The following is a 23,384-nucleotide window of genomic DNA, read 5'->3' on the forward strand; positions in this document are numbered from 1 at the left end:
ACATATACAGTACATATACAGTCCATATACAGTAACCGTGTCTGTTAGCCCTGGGCCCTGGCCTAGGTACCAGCACACAGTTAACATATTACAAACAGACTGGAGGAAAAAATATGTGACACATGATCTTTAGAGACAGATGAGGTAAAAAATAAATACATAAAAAACAAGCTATGTAGTTTTTTTAAAGCAAGTGCAGACAGTTCGGAATATGTGAGATCACATGAACTTGTTAAAGCAGATTATTGTCATTATTGTAGACAGAAGGACTGTATTCCTGTTAAGAGTGTACCGTCACACCGGTGTGACGGGAATGTTCGGGCAGTGAAAGTTCTATAGAATTCTGGGCGTCATTCAATACAATATGGAATTGTAGAATCTTGCATTGTTATAGAACGCATTATTTTTATAGAATGCTCAAAAACCCACACTCTTAAAGGTTAAACTGTTTAAGCACCTTGCTTGTAGGGGTGTAAATAACAATGCAATATAATCTCACAATTGAATCGTATCTCATCGTCCTGGGGCATTTTTAAGTATCAAAAATAATCGAATCGCTGGCCCCTTCCCAATGCCCTAGCTCCATAACATAACAGAAGTGGAAAAGTAATTTGAAAAAAGTCAAATCGAATCGTATTGTATCGTATCGTGGGGCATTCTTAAGTATCGAAAATAATCGAATCGCATCGCATCGAATAATAAGATATCGATTTTGAATCGTATCGTCATGGAGGTTGTGATTTACACCCCTACTTGATTGTATGAACTGTGGTATACAGTTAGGGTTGCCAACAGTCCCATAAACTATGGAATCATCCAGTATTTAGAAACAAGAGTACGGCTCCGTATTTAGCTGAAATGGGGCGCGGCGCAATATGATTAAAATGCAGGAATTGCATCTAAGAAATACAAAATGTTTTGGGGGAGGACTCTAAAGAAGTGTCCCTTATTTTTCCCCAGGGAGTTGGCAACCCTATACAGTTATTATTATTGTTATTATTATAATTATTATTATTTTTGCTGTTGTTGTTTATTCTACTAAGTCTAACTGTGTGTGTGTGTGTGTGTATGTGTGTGTGTGTGTGTGTGTGTGTGTGTGTGTGTGTGTGTGTGTGTGTGTGTGTGTGTGTGTGTGTGTGTGTGTATGTGTGTGTGCGCGCGTGCGCGTGCATCAGGTGTGATGGCTGTGGATTCTCCTGGCTGTAGCTATGTGTCTCTGCTGAACCATTTGGGGGTGGGGCCTAATAACCACACCCACTCCGCACTGCGTCCAGTCAGAAACTGGAGCACTCCCACCTATGTCACAGTGGACCTCTACCTCTACGTCATCATAGATGTGGTGAGTGTGTGTGCACATGTGAGAGAGAGAGAGAGAGAGAGAGAGAGAGAGAGAGAGAGAGAGAGAGAGAGAGGGAGAGTGAGTGTGTATATGTATGTGTATGCAGGGCCGGTTCTAGAGGGGTAGGAACGGTAACAATTGCACCCGGGAATGGTGTGGACAGGGGTCTAATACAAATGAAAATAAATAGCGTGTTATCTCTCTTCCTGAATCAGTGCATTGCATTAGTGAGAGTCTCAGAGCTTGAGCATTGCAACCTCCCCATTGGCTGTTCATTGGTAGCAAAAAAAAAGGTTGTCATTGCACAATGTTGCACCCAGGCCGAGATTTGGACAGAATCATCCGTGTGCGTGTGATCATCATCATCATTATCAGCAGCAGCAGCAGTAGTGTGTGTGTGTGTGTGTGTGTGTGTGTGTGTGTGTGTGTGTGTGTGTGTGTGTGTGTGTGTGTGTGTGTGTGTGTGTGTGTGTGTGTGTGTGTGTGTGTGTGTGTGTGTGTGTGTGTGTGTGTGTGTGTGTGTGTGTGTGTGTGTGTTCAGCAGCACCAGCAGTAGTACTAGTATTTGAAGGAGAGAGAGAGAGAGAGAGAGAGAGAGAGAGAGAGAGAGAGAGAGAGAGAGAGAGAGAGAGAGAGAGGCAGGCTGATGAGTGTGTTCTGTTCCTTTCAGAATGAGAAGCACCAGAGTCTCACGACTGGACTTCACATGTTCAGTTCAGTTCAGTTATGGTTTATTTGAGTAGGGACAAATACACATCATGTAGGCTGTACAACAACCTAACAGATAAGTATCATAGCATTTGTAGCCATAGGCTAATTTCCAATGCCCGTCCCTAGAAGGGCTTTTAAAGTAAAATATAAAAAACTGTTTTAATGTTGTTTTAAAATACAACCTATCCATTCATCCAAGCATTCATTCAATCTAAGAAGACAGGCAATATACATACACATACCTAATCCTATATTAATGTACAGTCACTCGCTCATTCATCCACTAATTAATCAATTTGATAAAACATGTACAATAGCACCCCCCCTTACACACATAGTCAACTGCCACCCACCTCCCTCCCTCCCTCACACACACACACACACACACACACACACACACACTTAACTGCACCTCCTCCATCACCACACACACACACACACACACACACACACACCACACACACACACACACACAACACTCTGAACAGCCCCCCCCCCCCCCCGCCCCCCACGCACACACACAGACGCACACACACACATTCTAGAAACACACACATAGAATCACACATGATTACATATCTGGTTATTTTTTAGAAATTCCTTCATCTGACATCTGAACGACCTATGACTGTGATTGGCCTTGAATTCTGGGGGCAAATTATTCCATAAATTAAGACCTTTAATTAAAAACGAGGACTGACCAAAGGATGTTTTACGGTGGGGTATTCTACAGTTCCCTGCTACAGCCCCCCTGGTAGACCTCCCAACTGCCTGTATAGGTTGGGTTAGGTCACAGAGCACTTGAGGGGCTTGACCATGCAGGCATTTATATATCAGGTTGATATTTGACAAAGCAATATAATTATCAAAGCTCATCATGTTCAGATCCCGCTGAACATCGCAATGATGAGCTCTAATTGGCCTTTTAGCTAGAATTTTTAAAGCACGATTGTACAGTCTCTCCAGTGGTCTTGTTGCTGTGAGACCTGCCTGTGACCATGCAGTTATACAGTAGCCAAGGTGAGAGAGAATCATTGAATGCAGATATATATTTGCTGCTTCAAATGATAAACAATCTCTAATTAGTCTAAAAGTGCATAAGTTCAGTCTAACTGTTTTGCTGATCTTCTGTATATGTTTATCAAATCTAAGATGTTCATCCAATATTAGGCCAAGGCATTTAACCTCTGTAACCTGATTTATTGGTTTGTCAAGGATACTAATGTTAAAGATTGTGGACGTGGTGCACCTCCCAGAGGAAAAACACATTGACACTGTTTTACTTACATTGAGTGCTAGACATGACCTGTTCAGCCAGTGAGCTACAGTCTCCAGTTGTTCATTTAATTTTTGCGAGACTGCAGCCGCTGTTTTACCATAAGCATATAAAACAGCATCGTCTGCATACATTTGAAAACCTGCGTCTGGACAGGAGTCAGGGAGATCATTTATGAACATACTGAAGAGTATCGGTCCCAATACCGAACCCTGCGGAATGCCCGTTTTAACTTTTTGTAGTGATGACTTTGCATTGCCGATGGCAACACATTGTTCACGGTTTGTGAGATATGATTGGAACCAAGCCACTGTCCTTTCTGTTAAATTATAATTAATAAGTTTAGATATTAGAATGTTATGATTAACTGTGTCAAATGCTTTTCTCAAATCTAAAAATACTGCCCCTACTAGATTTCCTTTGTCTATGTAAGATTTAAATTGCTCCAAGAGAAAGCAGTTAGCGCTCTCTGTGGAGAATTTTGCTCTAAAACCAAATTGTAATGGGTGCAAATGTTTGTTGCCCTCTAGGTGTTCCATCAGTTGTGTGGCAACTGCCTTTTCCAGGACCTTGGATAGGGCAGGCAGGATGCTGATGGGCCGATAGTTGGTTACTTGGTCCTTAGCACCACATTTAAATATTGGGGCAACCTTAGCTTGTTTCCACGCTTCAGGGAATATCCCACTTGTTATAGAGGTGTTAACCAGGTGGGTCAACGGGTCAGCGAATGCATCAATATGTGTTTTTAAAAATGCTATATCTAAATTAAAAAGATCTTTGGAGTAGGTCGTTTTTAGCTTTTTAATTATTTGTACTACTTGACTTTTTGATACTTGTTTAAGTTCTAACATATGGCCCGTATGTGTAGCCTTAGTCGGGCCAGGCCAGCCACTAGTGTTAAAAGTGCTGGCTATATCCTCAACTGATTTAATAAAGTAATTGTTCAGCGCTTGCGCAATTCCTCCACTGTCTGTTATTGTTTCATTCTCTGTTTTTAGTTCGTGTATGATATTTTGAGCTTTTTGTGGTTGTATTAAGTTTTTCAATTGTTTCCAGATAAGCAGACTATTGCCTTTTGCCTCCTTTAAGAGTGTGACGTAGTATGTTGCTTTCGCTGAGCGCAGTTCTCTAGTGACTCGGTTGCGGAGTCCTTTATATTGAGCGAGAGCAGTGTTTGTCCGACTCTTCAGACAGTTCTTCAGCGCAAAGTCACGTTGTTTCATAAGCTGTCTAATTGATGGGTCCACCCACGGAAGGGATTTTTTTCTTTTGGATTTTTTGACAGGCTTGAGAAATTTTGACATGATTGTGTTGATAGCATTCATAAATTCATTACAACATAAGTTTGGGTCTGTGTTCTCGATCACATTATCCCAGGTTGTTTCTCTAAATGTATCTCGTAGAGTTGGTAGGTCTTGCTTAGATATTATAAGTTTTTCATTGTTAGGTACGCCTACATTTAGAGTATAATTGGCAAAGCGTTTTTTGGTCAGCTTCCGTGCTGCCAGGGTCATGTTGTGGTCTGACAAGCCAGTAATGAAATTAAACGTTTTTGTGATTCGCTCTGTTCTATTTGTGAATATTAAATCAATCTGTGATTGTGTCGATCTAGTTATTCTTGTCGGCCCTTTGATTAGTTGACCGAAGTCGAGCTTAGACATGCTACTTTTCAGTTTACTCCTGGCTTTCTTATCTGCCCAGTTAATATTAAAATCTCCGAAAAGTAACACCTCCGATTTGTATGTAATGCCTTTAAGCAGCTTCTCTAATTTTTCATAGAAAGTACCATCGTGTGTCGGCGGGTTATATAAAACCACAATGCGGAAATTCATCTCCTGTGACAAATAGACATTTAGTCCCAGGCATTCAAGTTGCGTGTCAGGGTCAAACTCGATTTCAGCGCATCTGAAGGAATCCCTAATGTAAACAACCACCCCACCCCCTCTACCAACTTTCCTGTCCTTCCTAAAACAATTATATCCTGGCACATCGATAATAGAAGTTAAAATTTTGCTATGAAGCCAGCTTTCAGTGAGACATAAAAAGTCCAAATTTGAGTCCAACAATAATGTTTTAATTTCGTCGCATTTGGGGAGGAGGCTTCTAATGTTAAGATGTCCCCCAAATACCCCCCTTGGTTTAGCAGAGGGGTCCCATATTACTTTAGCATGATGGACTGTATGGAAGATATTCGCTCGTTTGGTCGTTGATTTAGGCCTACTAAGTGTAGGCTTTTGCATTATACAGTTTTCATGCGCATTGATTTACATGTTCGTGCCTGGCCATTTTTTAATACACAGGTGAAGGTGACATGACTCCCAAAGCCAAATGATTGTAGGCTGGGGTTTTGTGGAATCGGTAGGTCCGAACTTGTTTCATGAGCAGGAAAACATTGTCTTTTGAACAGTGGCACCAGCGTCAGGTATGCACAGGTGAGTAGTATTGGTATTGGGATGATACATGGTAGCTTCAGATGGAAACGGCGTTTTCCCGGAGTCAGCCCATACCTTTTGGAACTACTCACTTTGGGTCGAGGCGGCAGGTTGTTTTTCTTACATAAATGTAGAATGTTGGCGAGTAGAAATACGGCTTCCAGCAAGGAGCCCAACAAACCACGCTTTCCACGGCATTTCTCTACCACCTGCGACGCATTCCCCTGCGCCATCTTGCGCGTCACCAGTCAGCGTACAGCACAGCAGAGAGCGAGAGAGAGAGAGAGAGAGAGTCCTGAACACACCTTGAGAGCAGGGGCGCCTGCAGAACTGGGGTGCGTTTCTCAAAAGAGAAGTTGTTAGCCTGTTAGCAACTTCAGTAGATGCCAATGGGAGAATGCATTGAAAACAACAAAGTAGCTAATGCATTAAGCAACTTTGGTTTCGAGAAATGCACCCCTGATCAGTTAGTTACACTTGTTCACATCACAAACATGTAGAGTAGCATAGAGTAGAGTATCATTTATTGATACCAGGGGGAAATTAAGGTGTCAAATAGCATGCATACATATAAATACAGAGGACATAACACACTAGACATTGCACACATCCTGACACATGTATTAACCATGTATAGCTCTCTTTTACATACATACAGCCCTCTCTCTCTCACACACACGCATGCATGCATGCACGTACGCACGCACAAACAAACACACACACCAAACTATGAAGTGTCCACAGTATCACATGTGCCTTAGCTGAGTGGCACATAGCAGCAGACACCACAAAGTGTCCAGGAGTGTCAGAAGTCACTGTGCATAGTAATGATAAACAGTGACCTCTGATACTCCTGCAGACTTTGTGGTCACTTTGTCTTGGGCTGCTGGCTGTACTAGGACCATAAAACGGACTGGGCATTTCTCAGAAAATGCAGAAAGCCAACAGCAGGCCCTACCGTGGCTGATACGGTAGGGCACACGTTTACCACTCGGCTGACCGGGGTTCGATTCCCGGTCCGGGTCCTTTGCCGGTCCTTCCCCATCTCTCTCTCCCAGCTCCCTTGCTGTCTCTCCTTCACTATCCTGTCTCACAAAAAAAACAATAAAAGCTGAAAATACTTTAAAAAATACTTTTAAAAATGCAGAAAGCCGACAGCATCACTCAGCCGCTGATGGCTGTCGGCCCACTGGGCAATGCACTGTATGACAGTCCAGGTCTGATCACAAACGCATTTAGATTAGCAGGCAAGCTGGACCACCCAAGCACTGAAATGTGCACACACACACACGACAGAAAGGCACATATACACTGACAGAGCTCTTCTCTCTGATTCAACAAGTGAGGCTCAAAGATAAAGCTTAGAGATGTAGGCCTATAATCCTCTCCTACTCCCTCCTGGCCTGTCTCTCTGTCTCTCTGTCTGTCTGTCTGTCTAACTATCTCCTGACCTGTCTGCTTGTCTCCTCATCTGTCTGTCTGTCTGTCTGCCTGTCAGTCTGTCTCTGTTCTCCTGACCTCTCCTGATCAGTCTCTTTACTCATCTGCTTGTCTGTCTGTCTCCTGACTTATCTGTCTGTCTGTCTCCACCTGACCTCTGTGTCTGCCTGAAGTATTGGACCAGTCTGTCACCTCATCTTTCTGTCTGTCTGTCTGTCTGTCTGTCTGTGTGCTCCTCTCTCTGTCGATCTGTCTCCTGACTTGTCTGTCTGTCTCCTCCTGTCGGCCTGCAGGGTTGGACCAATGAGCTTCTGCGATGGGACCCTGAGCACTTCTGTGGTATCTACACCATGACCATCCCAGAGGAATATGTCTGGAGACCACCTACCTCTATTATGGAGAGGTGAATGTGTGTGTGTGTGTGTGTGTGTGTGTGTGTGTGTGTGTGTGTGTGTGTGTGTGTGTGTGTGTGTGTGTGTGTGTGTGTGTGTGTGTGTGTATGTGTTATTTTTCCGTGACGTTTCGAGTAGAAACTTTTCTTCAGGCCAACTTTCAATCCTGGTTGCTGCAGACTTTTCTTTCTTTTTATCTGGCTATTCATTAGTCCTGCTCCCAGGTCAGACGTTTGGATGTGCAAGCTTTTACCTTCAACTTGTATGTAGCATGTGTATGAGTGTGCGGTATTGAGACTTAATCTACATTTGACAGCTCTTGTGTGAACATGCTAACGTGTGTGTGTGTGTGCAACCTGATCTCCAAAAATTTTGTGCTCCTGGACACGGATGTTAAGGACACGAAATTTGTGTCCAGGTGCACCAATTTTGCCAAAATTCCGTGCTCCTGGACACGGAATTGTTTTCCGTGATGGGCACACGGAAGTGGTTTCTATATTCCCACAGCACTGTGTTAACTCTATCATTAGAAAATACATACCAAATGCTAATCTTAAACAAAATAATACTATAGCAATTTAAGTTGTGCCCTGACCAAAACATTCCCTAACCTTTAACACCGTCATTAAAGACATATTTTGAGAAATACATTTTCCAGTTGGTTGATAGGCTATCAAATTCATATAATTAACTAGAACGGGCACTCGGTAGAGCGCAAACCTTCGCCTACGCCACCAATTTTTTTCTGGCCATCTTCAGAGTGTGGGGCATAACATTCTCCAAATTTTGGTGTTAGTTTCATTTAAATCGGACCGGAATATCGTAATATTAAATTTTTGGCCCAGTCTTGACCTCTTATTCAAATCAGCATGCACACGTTGTTCTGGCATATAGTGCTTGGCAAAGAAAAAAGTTTTTGACCTTTTCGTGACCTTGACCTTGACCTTTGACCCAATCACTCCCAAAAAGTAAGCGATTGTTACTTGGGTCATGACCAATCATCCCACTAAATTTCATAAAAATCGGCTCAATTTACGTTTTTGACCTTTTCGTGACCTTGACCTTTGACCTTTGACCCAATCACTCCCAAAAAGTAAGCGATTGTTACTTGGGTCATGACCAATCATCCCACCAAATTTCATAAAAATCGGCTCAGTTCTGTTTGAGTTATACGAAGTACAAACATATTCACAAATAAATAAATACACAGCGGTCAAAACATAACCTTCGCCGACTTTGTCTCGGCGAAGGTAATGAAAGAATACTAGCTGTGCCCAGACCCAAACAATCTCCAACCTTAACCTGTCAGTAAGAAATGTTTTTTTGAGAAAAAATATTTGAAATTAGAAAAATCCTGAGAAAACACAAGACTGGAAACATAGAGCTGTGGGAGTATAGAGAGAGCACTTCTGTGCGTCCATCACGGAAAACAATTCCGTGTCCAGGAGCAGGGAATTTGGGCAAAATCTGTGCTCCTGGACACAGATTTCGTGTCCTTAACATCCGTGTCCAGGAGCATGTAATTTTTGGAGATCATGTTGGTGTGTGTGTATGTGTGTGTGTGGGTGTGTGTGTGGTCTTGAGTCTATGCTTAGCAATAATATGTGAAAGTGTTAGCGTCTGCCAAACATGTGTGTGTATGTGTGTGTCAGCACTGTAGTGCTTGATTCCAGACTCAAGTCAGTTTTCCTATGGACTTGGACTTGTCTTAGACTCGGACACTGGTCTTGGACACTATAGGGCGGCTAATGGACTCGCCCGAGTAAGTGTTCATTTTATTTAGAACACTGACCGTCATTCCAAAGTGGAGCTTGAAATCCAATATCATACACGTTTGTCTTCACATGCATGGCATATACCTAAATTACCCTGAAACACTCTTGCTAGAGTAGAGAGTTTCATTTATTACACGGAATGACATCCTTTTCATTGTTTAACACTGACCGACATGTGACTCAGACTTGACTTGGACTCTAATCTTTTTGGAATTGGTCTCGTCTCAGACCCGAACCTCTTCGGAGTAGGACTTGACTAGTCTGGTCTTGGACGCTACAAAGGCGGACTTGACTACGGCCCTGGTGTGTGTGAATATGTGTGTGAACTAATCTACACGGAACATGCCAGCATCTGCCATGCCCTATCTGCCATGCCCTATGTGAATGTTTGTGTGTGTGTGTGTGTGCTTGTGCGTGCGTGTGTGTTTAGTTTCGATGCTAAGCTAAGCTACGAGAAGAGCTCCTATGTGAACCTAATAGCGTCTGGGTGGGTCACCACTGGAGAGAGCTACAAGATCACCAGCACCTGCAAGATGGACCTCTTCAAATTCCCCTTCGACACCCAGCAGTGCAAGCTCACTGTACTTACCATCCTCAATACCAGTGAGTGAGTGTGTGTGTGTGTGTGTGTGTGTGTGTGTGTGTGTGTGTGTGTGTGTGTGTGTGTGTGTGTGTGTGTGTTTCAGGGATGGAAATAAGCACCTGGCGGGTGAAATATGTCAACCCACCTGTCATCTTGACGGGCGAAATTTTTCTACAGGCGCCCAGGTTAATGCTGAATTATATGCAGCAGCCAACATCAAAGGTTTAAGCAAATTGGTAATGAAAAGTTATTGGCATCACAATACAGTAACTGAATTTATGACCTCTGAAGCAAAAGTAGGCCTATTGATCAGAAAATGATCTTACCTAGCATTACAATGTTTGGAACGGTTGAATGTGAACTGGTAATGATGATGACAGGTAAAATTTGTGAGTGATTGGTAGATTTTAGAATCTATCTGCCACAGTGACTGGTGGGGAAAATGTTTACGTTCCAGTTCCACCCCTGGTGTGTGTGTGTGTGTGTGTGTGTGTGTGTGTGTGTGTGTGTGTGTGTGTGTGTGTGTGTGTGTGTGTGTGTGTGTGTGTGTGTGTGTGTGTGTGTGTGTGTGTGCTTGCTTGCACCTGTGTGTAGAAATTCCCATTAAAACAAATAAACTTGTTTTTGACAGTCACAGGAAACACACCTGTATCAACTAACCATTTTAGTGAATACCGTCACTAACAAATTCACAGAATGGTTATTTTATGTGTTATGGAAGGATTATATTCAAGGCTTAAAGCAATACATCCATTCTACTCCCTCTGTGAACAAACCCCACCTGCAGTTAAGGAACCACATACCTTTTTATGATATTATTTACGTCACTAGGGGAGATGCTCCCATGTGAAATGGTTGAGAAACAGTTGAGGAATATTCAAATATTCAAAGGTTGCATAGTAAGTGAATAGTTAAACCATAGCCAAACCATGATTGAACTGTAGGCACGAGCCATGCTCATGAAACCATGATTTACCATGGTTCCTTTATGTAAGGGACACACCCATGCATAGGCGTAGCCAAGGGTGGGCCTGGGTGGGCCATTCACACTTGACAGTCAACTTTTTCCTCATTGAACTATAATTAATATCATAGCACTGAGCGATAATTAATCATTTTGTCAAAAGTCTGGTTAATCTTCTGTGATTTCTATGATTTCAATGTCAAAGTATCATTTTTGAGCGCGGTTTTATAATATCTAACTACTCTGGGCCCACCTGTTTTATTATTTCTGCCTACGCACCTGCACCCATGCCCCACACACAAACAAACAAATTTGCACCCACGTAGGCACGCATACACACACTCGCTCACACTTACAGTGCACACTGCCTGTAGTCGATCAGATCCGTCTGTACCCGGGCTCCAACTCGGCGGACGTGTTGTCGGGCTCCCTGATGGTCTTCCAGGCCCAGGGAGAGTGGGACCTGATCCGCATCAATGTCACCAGGCAGAACCTCACCATCGGGACCAGCGTCTGGGACACTGTGATCTACACGGTAGGAGGCTACTCACACAGACCACACACTACACTACACACACACAATGGTTAGAGTGTGTCTGTGTGTGTGTGTATGTCTACCTCTCCAGATTGTGATGTGTGTCTACCTTTTCAGATTGTGATGTGTAGCTGTATATGATTCATTAGCTGTGATCTGTTTGTGTGTGTGTGTGTGTGTGTGTGTGTGTGTGTGTGTGTGTGTGTGTGTGTGCGTGTGTCTACCTCCCCAGATCGTGATGTGTAGGCGACCACAGCTTTACGTGATCAACCTCCTGATTCCCGTCTTCCTCTTCCTGGTTCTGGACCTGATGTCCTTCTTCATAAACGAGGTGCAAGGAGAGAAGCTGAGCTTCAAGGTCACTGTGCTGCTGGCCATCTCAGTTCTCCTGCTCATCCTCCACGATATGCTGCCCTCCACACACGACAGAACACCACTCATAGGTATGCCTAGCAGGAGCGGTTCCATCCCAATGGTCCGACAGCCCATTAGTCCGGCAACCCACGTACTATGCCCAAACCAAAACAATTCCTCACCCTAACCGTCATTAAAGGCATGTTCTGTCAGTATACAGTTATTTTAGCGGCATCATTTAAGTTAACTGAAAAGTTAAAACTATGCCCAAACCAAAACAATTCCTAACACTAACCATCATTAAAAGCATGTAGCACGTAGCGTGTTATCCCAGTAGCCTGAGCATTATGCCCTCTATGGCTTATTGTCTGATTTATGGGGTGTCGGACTACTGGGCTGTCTGACCAATTGGCAGACCCCAGCCCGAGCGCGCACACACACTTTCCATTACAAACTGTGTTACCTGTAGCATGGTTGGAGTTACGTTTTTGCCGTTGTCACGTAGCATAACTTTTTGTAGGCTAGTTGACTTGAGGAAAGGCAGAGAGATATCACCTGTCGAAGTAGGCTGTAAATAGTTTCAGCGACATTTGGATACTATAATGTTGATTTTTGCCTTCGATTTTAATATCAAAGTACAGTTTGCAATACAGCATCAAACTTAAGAGCAGTCCAACAGAGTTGATCTGGTAGCCGCCATTACTATTTTTTATTCACCTGTAAGGATGAGCTGACATGGATTCTGGGTAGTGAAAGACCCGCTCAGCTCGCTTCAGCCTGCCGGCTGGTTTTCGAGCCGAGCCAAGTTGTTGTGTCGTGCCCAATCGAAAAGCAACAAGTGGCGGCCGAGTCGCGCTGTGTCGCGCTGTACCGGGTAGAAAACGGGCAGTGGAAATGACCCCTTTGCTCCAATGTCACCTTGCTGCTGGCCATCTCAGTTCCACTGCTCATCCTCCATGATTCATCACCAGTGACCTCAGGCATGTTCGGCATACAGGTGTCCACAGTGTCTCCTCTGTCCATCCCCAGGCGTGTTCTGCACTGGCATCTTCCTGTTTGTGGGCTTCAGTATCGTAGAGACCATCGCTGTCAGCTTCCTGATGCGAATGGCCTCCAAGTGCGACCTAGCGGCGTTTAGTCGGGAGACCCGGGAGAAGAGGGTGCAAGAAGAGGCTAGTGGGCAAGGTGAGTGCACAAACTCCACACCTCACCTGTAAACAACCGTTACACTAGCCTGGGCTAAAAAGCCGACTGTTGACTCCGTCAATCAGTCTGGCAAAAGCCATGAGGAATCCGTCTCCGTGGAGGGTGGTAGATGGTCTGATCTTACTCTATTATTTAAATTAATTGGAGCTCCAAACTCAAATTAAAACCCATATTGTGCTTTATTAGCATGTCTGTTACGATAAAGCGTCGCAAAAGCAAACAAATAACAAAACGAAAGTGTGAACATAGTACCTTAACCAATCAGTAACGGAGCTCGCGGGTGAGTTCCGCTTCATCACTCTCAACTGTTTGCTGATTGGCTAAACACTGAGAGAACCGAGCTCGAGGTTTTTGCCAGACGATGTGCAGAGCCAAAATCTTTGGGTGGAGTACATAGGATGGCGTCGCGAGGCTACTGCTACACCACTTAACAACCTAGACCTTCACAATCCCTACATCGAACCTAGATCTCCACACGTTTCTTTACAACCAGAGACTATGTTTATGCATAGGAGACATCAGACATGTGTTTCCCGACCATATAAACAAGCATTGGTAACACTTCCAAATAAAGGGCCATAATTAACAGTAAAGTAGCTATAACCTAATACTTAAGTAAGGGATAATAATCATTACTTAACGCCATATTAGACACATATTAATTGTTATTAATGCATATGTTGAGCATTAGTAAGCAGTTACTTAACTATTAGATAACAATATCATATTATTATTTAACTAATAGATAAGTAAGGGCACAGTTAATAGTTAAGTAGCTATCAGGTCATACTTAACTAAGGACCAAAATTAATATTTACTTAATACAAAAGTATGGCATAACTAATGGATAAATAATACATACATATTGGGAATTGAGACCCTTATATTAGAGTTGGCTGAGGATAACTAATGGTTAATTAATGGATAGATATTGGTGTTTAAGACCCATATATTAGAGTTGGCTGCGGATAAGTAATCGTGAATTAATCCATAGATATTGGTGTTTGGGACCCTTATAATAGAGTTGGCTGCGCATACCTAATAGTTAAGTAATAAATTTACTGCGACGTCTAGTTTTCACTCGTTCAAATCACTGTAATAATGGCAACAGGAGCCATTATATAGCAAGGATTGGACGTACACTTCACAATGATGGTGGGGTGATGAGATGTAATTTGTTCATATACCACTTATTAGTTTTAATGGTAAAAACCCTACAATAAATGCAGAACATTATGAAGAGTAATAGTTTTGAAGTGAAACTAAACCATTCCTTTGTGATAATTAAGTTAATGTCTGAGAATATTAGCTCCAAGAAGTGCAGTGCATGATGGGTACTCAATCTACAGACAATATTTCGGTATTATTTATTCATTAGTTATGCCTTACTTTTGTATTAAGTAAGTGTTAATTTTGATCCTTAGTTAAGTATGACCTAATAGCTACTTAACTATTACTGTACCCTTACTTATCTATTAGTTTAATATTGTTTATGCTATGAACTTGTAACACAAGGTAATAGTTATCTAATAGTTAAGTAACTGTTTGCTATTGTTTGACATGTGCATTAATAACAATGAATATGTGTCTAATGTGGCGTTAAGTAGGCCTAATGATTATTAACCCTTACTAAAGTATTAGGTTATAGCTACTTTGCTGTTAATTATGGCCCCTTATTTGGAAGTGTTACCCAAGCATTAGCCTGGGTCATTCATAGCTAGAATAAAGTGTATGTAGACATAAGGAAAATGGTTTATTTGATATGGAGTGAAGAGAAACGGGATGCAGCCTTATATAACCTCCTTGGCCTCCTGGTTTCCTACTGTAGGTCCGGTGGTGTCTACTGTAAAGGGGGTGGAGCAGGACACGGCCATTGTTTCTCTGTTGCGCCTCCTGCTGGAGGAGGTGAGAAAACTGCGGCAGAGCACCTGCCCCCAACCTGCACGGCATGCTGGGAGTGCCTGCGTGTGTCTGAAGACCGCCGCCAAAGCCATCAACACGCTCTACTTCATCCTCTACACCTGTGCAGCTGTCTGTTTCCTGGTTGGGGTGTTTAAGCAGTGGTATTACTAGCTGTATATGGGAAGGGTGGTGGAACAGTGGTTTGAATACATGGGTTCTAAGTTTTTGTTTTCTCCTAGCTGCGCGACACTGGCTGTGCACAACTCAACCTCTGATTGTTGGAAACCGCTAGTGGTGTCAACAATAATCGATTCAGCAATGCATCACAATGCGGGGCAGGACAATTCCATAATCGATTCGGCAAGTGTCATAATTGATGTGGCATTTTTTTTCAAGTTTCAATTACTTCTGTGGATATTTCCGGAGGAAATTAACGTTTCATTAAATTAAAGCACATCAAAGCATTGAAAACCACAAGACTGATACAGAAAACAGCCGATAAAATGTTGTTCATTATCTGACTGCTTGTATTGCCTCATGACTGAAGAAAAATGTGCCTTTGCTTTCAGTAGAAAATGTAATGCATTGCAATGCATCGTAGAATCTAATTGAATCCATTCGAATTGAATCTTTACCTCCAGAATCGTAATCGAATCGAATCGTGAGGGCAGTGCCAATGCACACCTCTAGAAACTGCTGTTAAAGAATTGGCTCACGTGGTTGACTGCCAGTGTCTTGACCCACCTCACAACATTGTGCTTATAAACACGTTGAACCCATGTATGACTAGCTGCATGTGGAAGGAGGTGGTTCAGTAGAACTACACGCTAGCAGTTCCTAATAGAGGGTTGTCACTAACACTTTTTAAGTGTAAATAAGAGATAGTACATTAAGCTACTAAAGCACTAAACGAGATGATGTGTTAACATAGGCTTTGGTGTATAGTGTGTGCTAGCTTTTGCAGGTCTGTGTTTTTTGTTTTGTTGTCTGTTGCTCTCTGTTATTCCTGTCTGTGTCTCATGTTTGGTGCCAGCGGTTGTACTGCAAACAAAATTGCCCCATGGGGACAATAAAGTTCTACTACTACTACTACATTAGCAGCAACAGAAAGAAGTTTTACCAGAAACAAATGTTTATATAATATATAATCATCTAGTATATGATACAATACAATTTGTTTTATTGTTGGACATTGTAATCTGATTCATTGTAACGTGAAATAATTTGAAAGAAAAATAAAATGAAGACAGCACATTGGGCTGAGTTGCGTATGCATCACATACTACTCAGTGATATATTATACTCCTTAGATATCATCTCTGATATCCTATGGTCATCTAAAAGATGATAATCTGTTTGAGAAATCAGTAGCATCATTTAAAGTGGACATGAAACATTACATTTATAGCGTTTTATATAAGTTAAGTATAGTTTTAATTTATTTAGAGAGGAAAATTATAGCAATATAATCGTAGATCTTTTAAAAAAGACATTTATTATTACATTAGTTATGCAGGCCATTATCAATATTCGCCGCCATCTTGTTTATGACATCACCGGGTGTGTTGCAAAGTTCTTCCGGTATCAGTGCGTTGGTTGGTTTGGTTACTGGGATACTGTGCTCTGCTGCTGATCACCCGTAGCCTGCTAAAAATAACTTAGCTAAACTATGGAGGATGAAGTGGAGAGATTTGGCGAATCCCACGACTTTCACCCAATGGCTTATGCTTTCGAGCCAATAGTGAAGGAAATGTTGTCGTCTTTTCAGGCGCTGCGCAACTTTGGCAGGGCTGGCTGTCTTGGTAGGTCGGTCAGTAGAACCTATGCCATACGTTGTAAAATTGAACACAGAGGGGGTTGCGTCCAATTTAAGCCTGTTGGTGGACCTAGTCACTAGACGCCCTGATGGATCAAATATCTTTTCCTCTATGTAATCTTCATCCAAAAAATGGTCACTGCAGACCCTGGCATAGTTGTTGACCGGAGGGTTTTTCCTCTTTAGCGCGGCCAACCAACGGTGGAGGACCGTTTTGCGCTTCAAGGGCAGGTGATGGAAATGAACTGCCTTGCTCTTACTAGCCTTTAAACGGTAAAATTCATTTTTGCAGCCAGGTGCAATACAACAATGCCCTCCTTTTGTCCTCTGCTTATTGCCGTTCTCCATAACAGTAAAATCTCTAAATCTCGTTGTGTCCGTCTCCGATGCTTGCTACTGTAGAATTTCCAAGGCAACACACCCAGTGATGTAACGTTCTGCCGTGGAACATGATGGCGCTACACAGTTGCAAAAATGTATCTTTCTCAAACTTGATATATTTTAACCAGTGTCACTGACACTATTAAGGCAACTCGAATGGATAGACTAATACTCAATATTTCTAATGAGGACAACTTTGTCTAGTGTTTCATGTCCACTTTAAAAGTTTGGTGTTGGGTTTTAGTTCAGCTACAATATGTGATCTTAGAATGGGGAATTAGGAGAGCTGACTATCTGCATACAGTGAATGACCTGGTAATTCCATCATTTGCTTGTTTCTTATTCTTATGTGCCTCATATTCCATTGACAATACCAGGATTCAGTAGGTTCAATCTTTAAAGCATTTGAAAGCAATTTTGAAAGCATTGTTCAGGGAGCCAAACCTATGGACATAAAGGAAAGGTCAGACAAGACAACTATAAGTAAAGGTTAAAACCGTAAAGTATAAGATTGCCCAATGACTAATACAAAGCAAGTGAATCTTGTTTATGGGTTTATTGCCAAATTGTTTATTGCGACCAAAATTTTATGTAAACACTTTCAACATAAACATGTTATCAAACTCTGAGTCATATCTCGTCTAAACCAAATCACATGGGATAACATGATGTACTACCCTGTAAGCTTAAGTGTGAGTGTACGTATACTGTATATCAAACCATCACACCCAGGTAGGCTGAAGGAGAGGCAAGAGCACGTTGTGTGCTAAGCACGTGTTGAGATAGAGAGAGAGAGAGAGAGCGGGTACACCTAATCCCCGTAACGATGCAACGATAAACATGAAACTGAATGCAGCGACAGCGCGCTCGCAGCAGGGAATGCTTTTATTTTCTTTGCTCTCTCTCTCTCTCTCTCTCTCTGCCTGTGAGGGGGATCCACACACCGTGGCACGTTGCCCTGATTTAATCAATTTAAGAGGGGGTTTGTATGTAGGTGGCTGGCTGCTCGGCAGGCAGTCCCATCACACATGTAGCACCAGGCCCGTCTCTCTCTCTAGTCTTCACATAGACTGCCAGAGGGCCCGCCACTGGCTGCAAAAAAATAGGGGGTCTGCATTCACTCTTCAGCCTCTCAACCCATATCCAACGACCCCCCCCCCCCCCCCCCCCCACCCCATTTCCTCTCTTCTTGCTTTCTGCTCAGTATCTGGAATAAGGCCCACGACGCGTTAACAAGTTTGCAAGATTTATTTGATCTTGGTATATACACGTTAGAAGACCCCCCATACCACCCATCTCCTGACAAGCCGTAGCCTGCCAGCCTGCCAGTTAGAATTTCAAGCAAGCGTATATGAGAGAGCGAGCAAGCGTAGACTTAGCCTTGAAGCTCATCTACTACAGATCAATTTGCCTCTAACAAGGCTGATATTATGGCAGGTATACTGTAGGGGAGAGTGTAGGTGCTACTCCCGTGCTGAACGCTGTGAACTGACGGCTGAACTGGAAATGAAAACGGGTCTCTACCGTATGCGTGAGTAAGATACTAAGATTTTCAGGGATTGATTTTTACAACAGACAGACAGACAGACAGCTAGACAGCCAGACAGACAGACAGACAGATAGATAGATAGAAAGACAGACAGATAGTCAGACAGACAGACAGACAGACAGACAGATAGATAGATAGATAGATAGATAGATAGATAGATAGATAGATAGATAGATAGATAGATAGATAGATAGATAGATAGATATATAGATAGATTCTTTATTGTAAAAGAATGGGGCATTGGGGCAAGAAAAAGAATGAAGAAAAAAATTAATAAGACCACTCTTAGAGCGCATACGTCCACCAAACCAGACCAGGCCAGCACCAAAATATTATAAATTTCAGGCATTGAGCAAAATGAGTAAGCTAGGGTGTCAGGCTTATAGCCCAAAGGCTGGCGGTTCGATTCCCATTCGTGCGGTTCGTGGGTGGGTCCATACCGCACGCACTGCTCCTTGCAGTGCCATGTGGGGCTTTCCTCTTGTACGGTTGAGGCATAAATGCAATTTCATTGCGTGCAGTCAGCACTGTGTGCTGCGAATTGCTGTGTCACAATGAATGGGAATTTCCCAGGTGGGTTTCAACCCAGATGAGATCAAAACCAACATGTTATCTGCTTCAGACATTGAGCATACCAACATATTGGTCAAATTTCAGAACATGTACATATTTTGCACACCTACCAACCAACAGCTTAACTCACAAACAAATAAAAAAAAACTTGTAAAAAGCACAATCTCCTTGGCAGAGGTAATAATAAATTGACTGAGAAGCGCTAGTTCAATGAGGGCTCCAGTAGCATTGGCTTGTGGTGGAATGTAAACACCAATTAACGCAACGCATGCAAACTCCCCTGGAGTGATAAAAAGACTTGAGAGACATACACTCCAGATTGAGAGAGCAGAACAATCACCAAAGTTTGTGCTCTAGCTATCGACAGTGATTAAAAATAAGCCATAAACCATCACGTTTTTTTGACATTTGATTACTTAGTGCACTGTTAGAAACAGGAGGTGTAAGGAGTGACGACTGCAGGTGTGACTATCGCGACTGCAAATCATCAAAAGCATTTTAAATTCCCCCAGAAAAAGGGAAGCAATCAATTTTGAGCATTTCCATCTACAACATTTCAAATTCTCCCGAAAAAGGGAACCGATCAATTTTGAGCATATCCATCGGCTCGATTTCGGTGCATTGAAGGCAATGACAAACCAGTTCAGTTAACAGGTGAGTGAAGGAACGGGTGGTCTTATCGATTGAAGCTTCAACCAGCAGCGCACTGAGGCATTTCATGAACATGAGCTAGACAAGCCCTTTGCATCTCCCGCGGTAAAATGTTGTAGATGGTTTGCTTGGCCACACTAAAGTGTCGAAGAGACTTGCCATCGCGATAGCCAGGCTGCACTGCTGAATCTGTGACTCTTCTCCAGTCAGGTGTCAGTCATACAGGTGGTTACTCTGATGAAGGCCTAGTGCCCAAACATCAGCACCAAAGATTTTTTTTAAAAAAGTGGTGAACTGTGAAGAAGCAGTGTCGCGCTCTTCCTTGAGTTAAATGAAGACTGGAGTACCTTGAAAAGCTGCACCTGCTGAAAAAGAAACATTCGAGGTGTGCGGGCTCTCGCCAAAAAATCATCCCCTGTATCTCCTCCAGTTGCTTATGGATTCGAAGTGAAAGCTTGTCTGTGGTTGTTTTTTATATTGGAGTGCAGCAGAGCTGGCAAAGTTTGTCGGAAGGGCCTTTTTTTGGGGGGCCTTTCTTGAGTCTTGAGATGCCATTGGGGGCGATCTTGACAGACACGATTGGGGATTTGAATGGACAAGGTACTAGGTCCAGAGTCTGTCTGCACTGCTGCCACTGCCACGTCTCATCTTTGCCTTCACACTAGCTCTTGCTCTGTGTCTCTGTGGCATTGTGGGTACATTTTCTGATGGTGGGTGGGGTGCTCACTCTGTTATGCCAGCAGCACGTCTCTTACACAAGACAATAGTACAGCATATAATAGAAATGCCAAGGCTGATGAATAGCCGCATGTAACTGGAGAGGATTTTCTCAACTTACGTTTAAGTCAATTACAGTACATTAGACTTAGAGTTATAATGTATTCTCGTTGGTTTAAGTTTATCTCTTGTCCTTGCAAAATGTCGCCTTTCTTGATTTCTTGACATTACAGAGAAAACATTAACTGTTTTGTGAGGTCCTGCATATTATACTAACACAAACATAATGTGATAATGTTGACATCCTCCACAGTGGCTGATTTTAAATAAATGTGCTTTTGGTTATTAATACTTATTCTATCCCTCACAGTACCAATAAACCTTTAACAGGATGGAATTTTACCCAGTAGCCCATTATATTTTCATCAGTTAAAAAGTCACAGATCTTTTGAGCAAATAGGGTTTGCCATCTGCCTCCAGAAAAGTTGAAAAGAGAGTTTTAAAGAGGTGAAGATTGACATTGGGTGTGCGTGGAAAAAGCAAATCCCACCATCAAATTAATGGAAAATACTCTATACGTTAATATCTTTCGTTTATGTGTACAATGGTGTAAAAAATTGCTTGTGAGTGTGATTTTTTTCCGCCTTTAATTTGATATCTGAAAGGATAGCTCGGAAGACGCATGTGATGCGGTCTGCTATTTCTGCAATCCAATTCCAGCCAGAGGCTTTTCTAGATGTCTCTGGGTGATAGCAGTAGTGGTGCTGACCTCTCTCTCACCAGATGCAATACTCCCTGACTCTGATGGTGGCTTTGGCTGACTGTTGCCTTTTCACAGTGCACAAACAGTAAGGTCTACTGTAGGCGGTGTGTTGGTACATTGCTGTCAGATCCATGGATCCTTTCCAATACTTGAGGAATTTTCTTTCTTTGGAGGCTTCTTTTTCTTCATGTTCAGTATTTCAATCACCCTATCACATTGCATCTTTAATCTCTTTTTTGTTGCCAGTTCATCTTCTGCACATGACCTTTATTCATCATTAAGTGATTTTTAAACTCACTGCTACTCACTACTACTTTGCAAAGCGAGCCTCAGTAAATTTGCATCTGTTGTGCCTTTATTGTTGAGACAGGACAGTGGGAGAGAGACAGGAAATGAGTTGGGGGAGAGAGATATATGGGGAAGGATCGGCAAACGATCCAGGCTGGAATCGAACCCAGGTCGCCAGGTGTTGGAGCCACGGATGGGCCCAGACTGATGTATTCATGTTTTAGTCTGGCTGTACAGACTACATCACGAAAGGATTCAAACCGAATATGCAAATCCTTTAGCCTGTTACAGCACAGCCCCTGCTATACATTTGCTGTAATCAGAATGGCAATGACGAAGTCGTAATGTAGCCCATTACAGCACTTAAGGCCCTGTGTAACGACATAGTGGTGTAGTACAAGTACTATGGTAGGTAAGTCCTCTCAACGACTATTACAGTGTTCCACTGATGTAACAGCGTGTGTTATATGAGGGTCAAAGGTAAAGTGCACACCTCCATCAATCAGACAACTTTTTTTGTAGAGGTACTATTGAGGGCATCTTAAGCAGCAACATCACACCATGACTTGGCAACTGCCCTGTTTCAGACTGACAGACCCTGTGGATTGTGAGGACGGCCAAAAAAAAAATCACTGGAGGCTCTCCACCCCCGCCTCCTCAACCCGTCTTGGGCATCTGCAACTCCCATAGTCTGAGCAAAGCCAAGAACCATGTCAAGGACTCTACCCAACAACCTCCCGTTGACTGTTCTGCTTTCTTACAACTTCTGGATTTTTTGGCACACCTCAGCTGGCAGGTGCCTTGGAGATGTTCCATAGATTGCTAATCAGAAACATGTGAATAAAGTTAAATAAAGTTGAATAAAGTTAATGCATAATGGTCAGTGTGCAGGAGTTTTTAGTTTTTCGACTTACTATTAAATGACATTACATTGCACTTAGCTGACGCTTTATCCAAAGTGACTTACAGTTCTTATTTTTCAAGGTATTGGTCATAGTCCCTGGAGCTATGTGGCCTTAGGTGCCTTACTCAAGGGCACCTAAGCCATGGATGGAGGTGTAGGGAGAGGTGAGCTGGGATCCAAACCTACACCCCCCAGATTGAAAGACCAACTACCTAACCACTAGACCACAGCTGCCCGTTCTACCATTTGGCATGAAGTTCCCAAGGTGCCATTAGTGACAGCACCCCTAGAATGAGGAAGAGCTTCTTTCCTCCGGGTGCCCGTCTGTTGGACAACCTGTAATACAATGAACAGAAATGCAAACTAGCAACCTAAAATGCAAATGGACAAATTGTATGTTAATACATTCCCACCTTTCTTTATGGTGCTAACACGAAACCTAGACATTATGCTTTGCTATAAGCAATGCCCCGTGTATGTGTTTATTATTCGGTTGAATGTTGATGTGCTGCACCTTGTGTCATAAACAATGTGAATATGAATCTCTCTCTCACACTCACATTCTCTCTCTCCCTCTCTCTTTCTCTCTCTCTCTCTCTCCGTCTCTGTAGCAACTCTCAGGAAGTCTCTCTCTCTCTCTCTCTGTGTGTGTGTGTGTGTGTGTGTATACCGACACTGTCTGTGTTTTTATGTCTGTCTGTGTTTTGTTTCTCACCAGGAAATGTGATGACAATTATCATGACATTATCACTTCATATTAGCCATAAAGTCATTTTTGATGCATCAATATGATATGAGTCATCGATGCAAATTTTCAGAGGCATAACAATTGC

At 42.6% G+C, this 23,384-nt stretch overlaps 1 protein-coding gene across 1 annotated transcript; it reads left to right on the forward strand.

The window, feature by feature from the left end:
• Positions 1-1,180: 1,180 nt before the first annotated feature.
• Positions 1,181-15,779, forward strand: LOC134439995 (5-hydroxytryptamine receptor 3A-like). The gene is made up of 8 exons (XM_063189922.1): positions 1,181-1,339; positions 2,010-2,057; positions 7,492-7,601; positions 9,796-9,968; positions 11,287-11,447; positions 11,680-11,890; positions 12,831-12,986; positions 14,836-15,779. The coding sequence occupies exons 1-8, from the start codon at positions 1,181-1,183 to the stop codon at positions 15,078-15,080; spliced, it is 1,263 nt and encodes a 420-aa protein (XP_063045992.1). The 3' UTR covers positions 15,081-15,779.
• The last annotated feature ends 7,605 nt before the right edge of the window (positions 15,780-23,384 follow it).

Source organism: Engraulis encrasicolus, chromosome 23 (assembly GCF_034702125.1).
Source record: "Engraulis encrasicolus isolate BLACKSEA-1 chromosome 23, IST_EnEncr_1.0, whole genome shotgun sequence".
NCBI classification, from domain to species: Eukaryota; Metazoa; Chordata; class Actinopteri; order Clupeiformes; family Engraulidae; genus Engraulis; species Engraulis encrasicolus.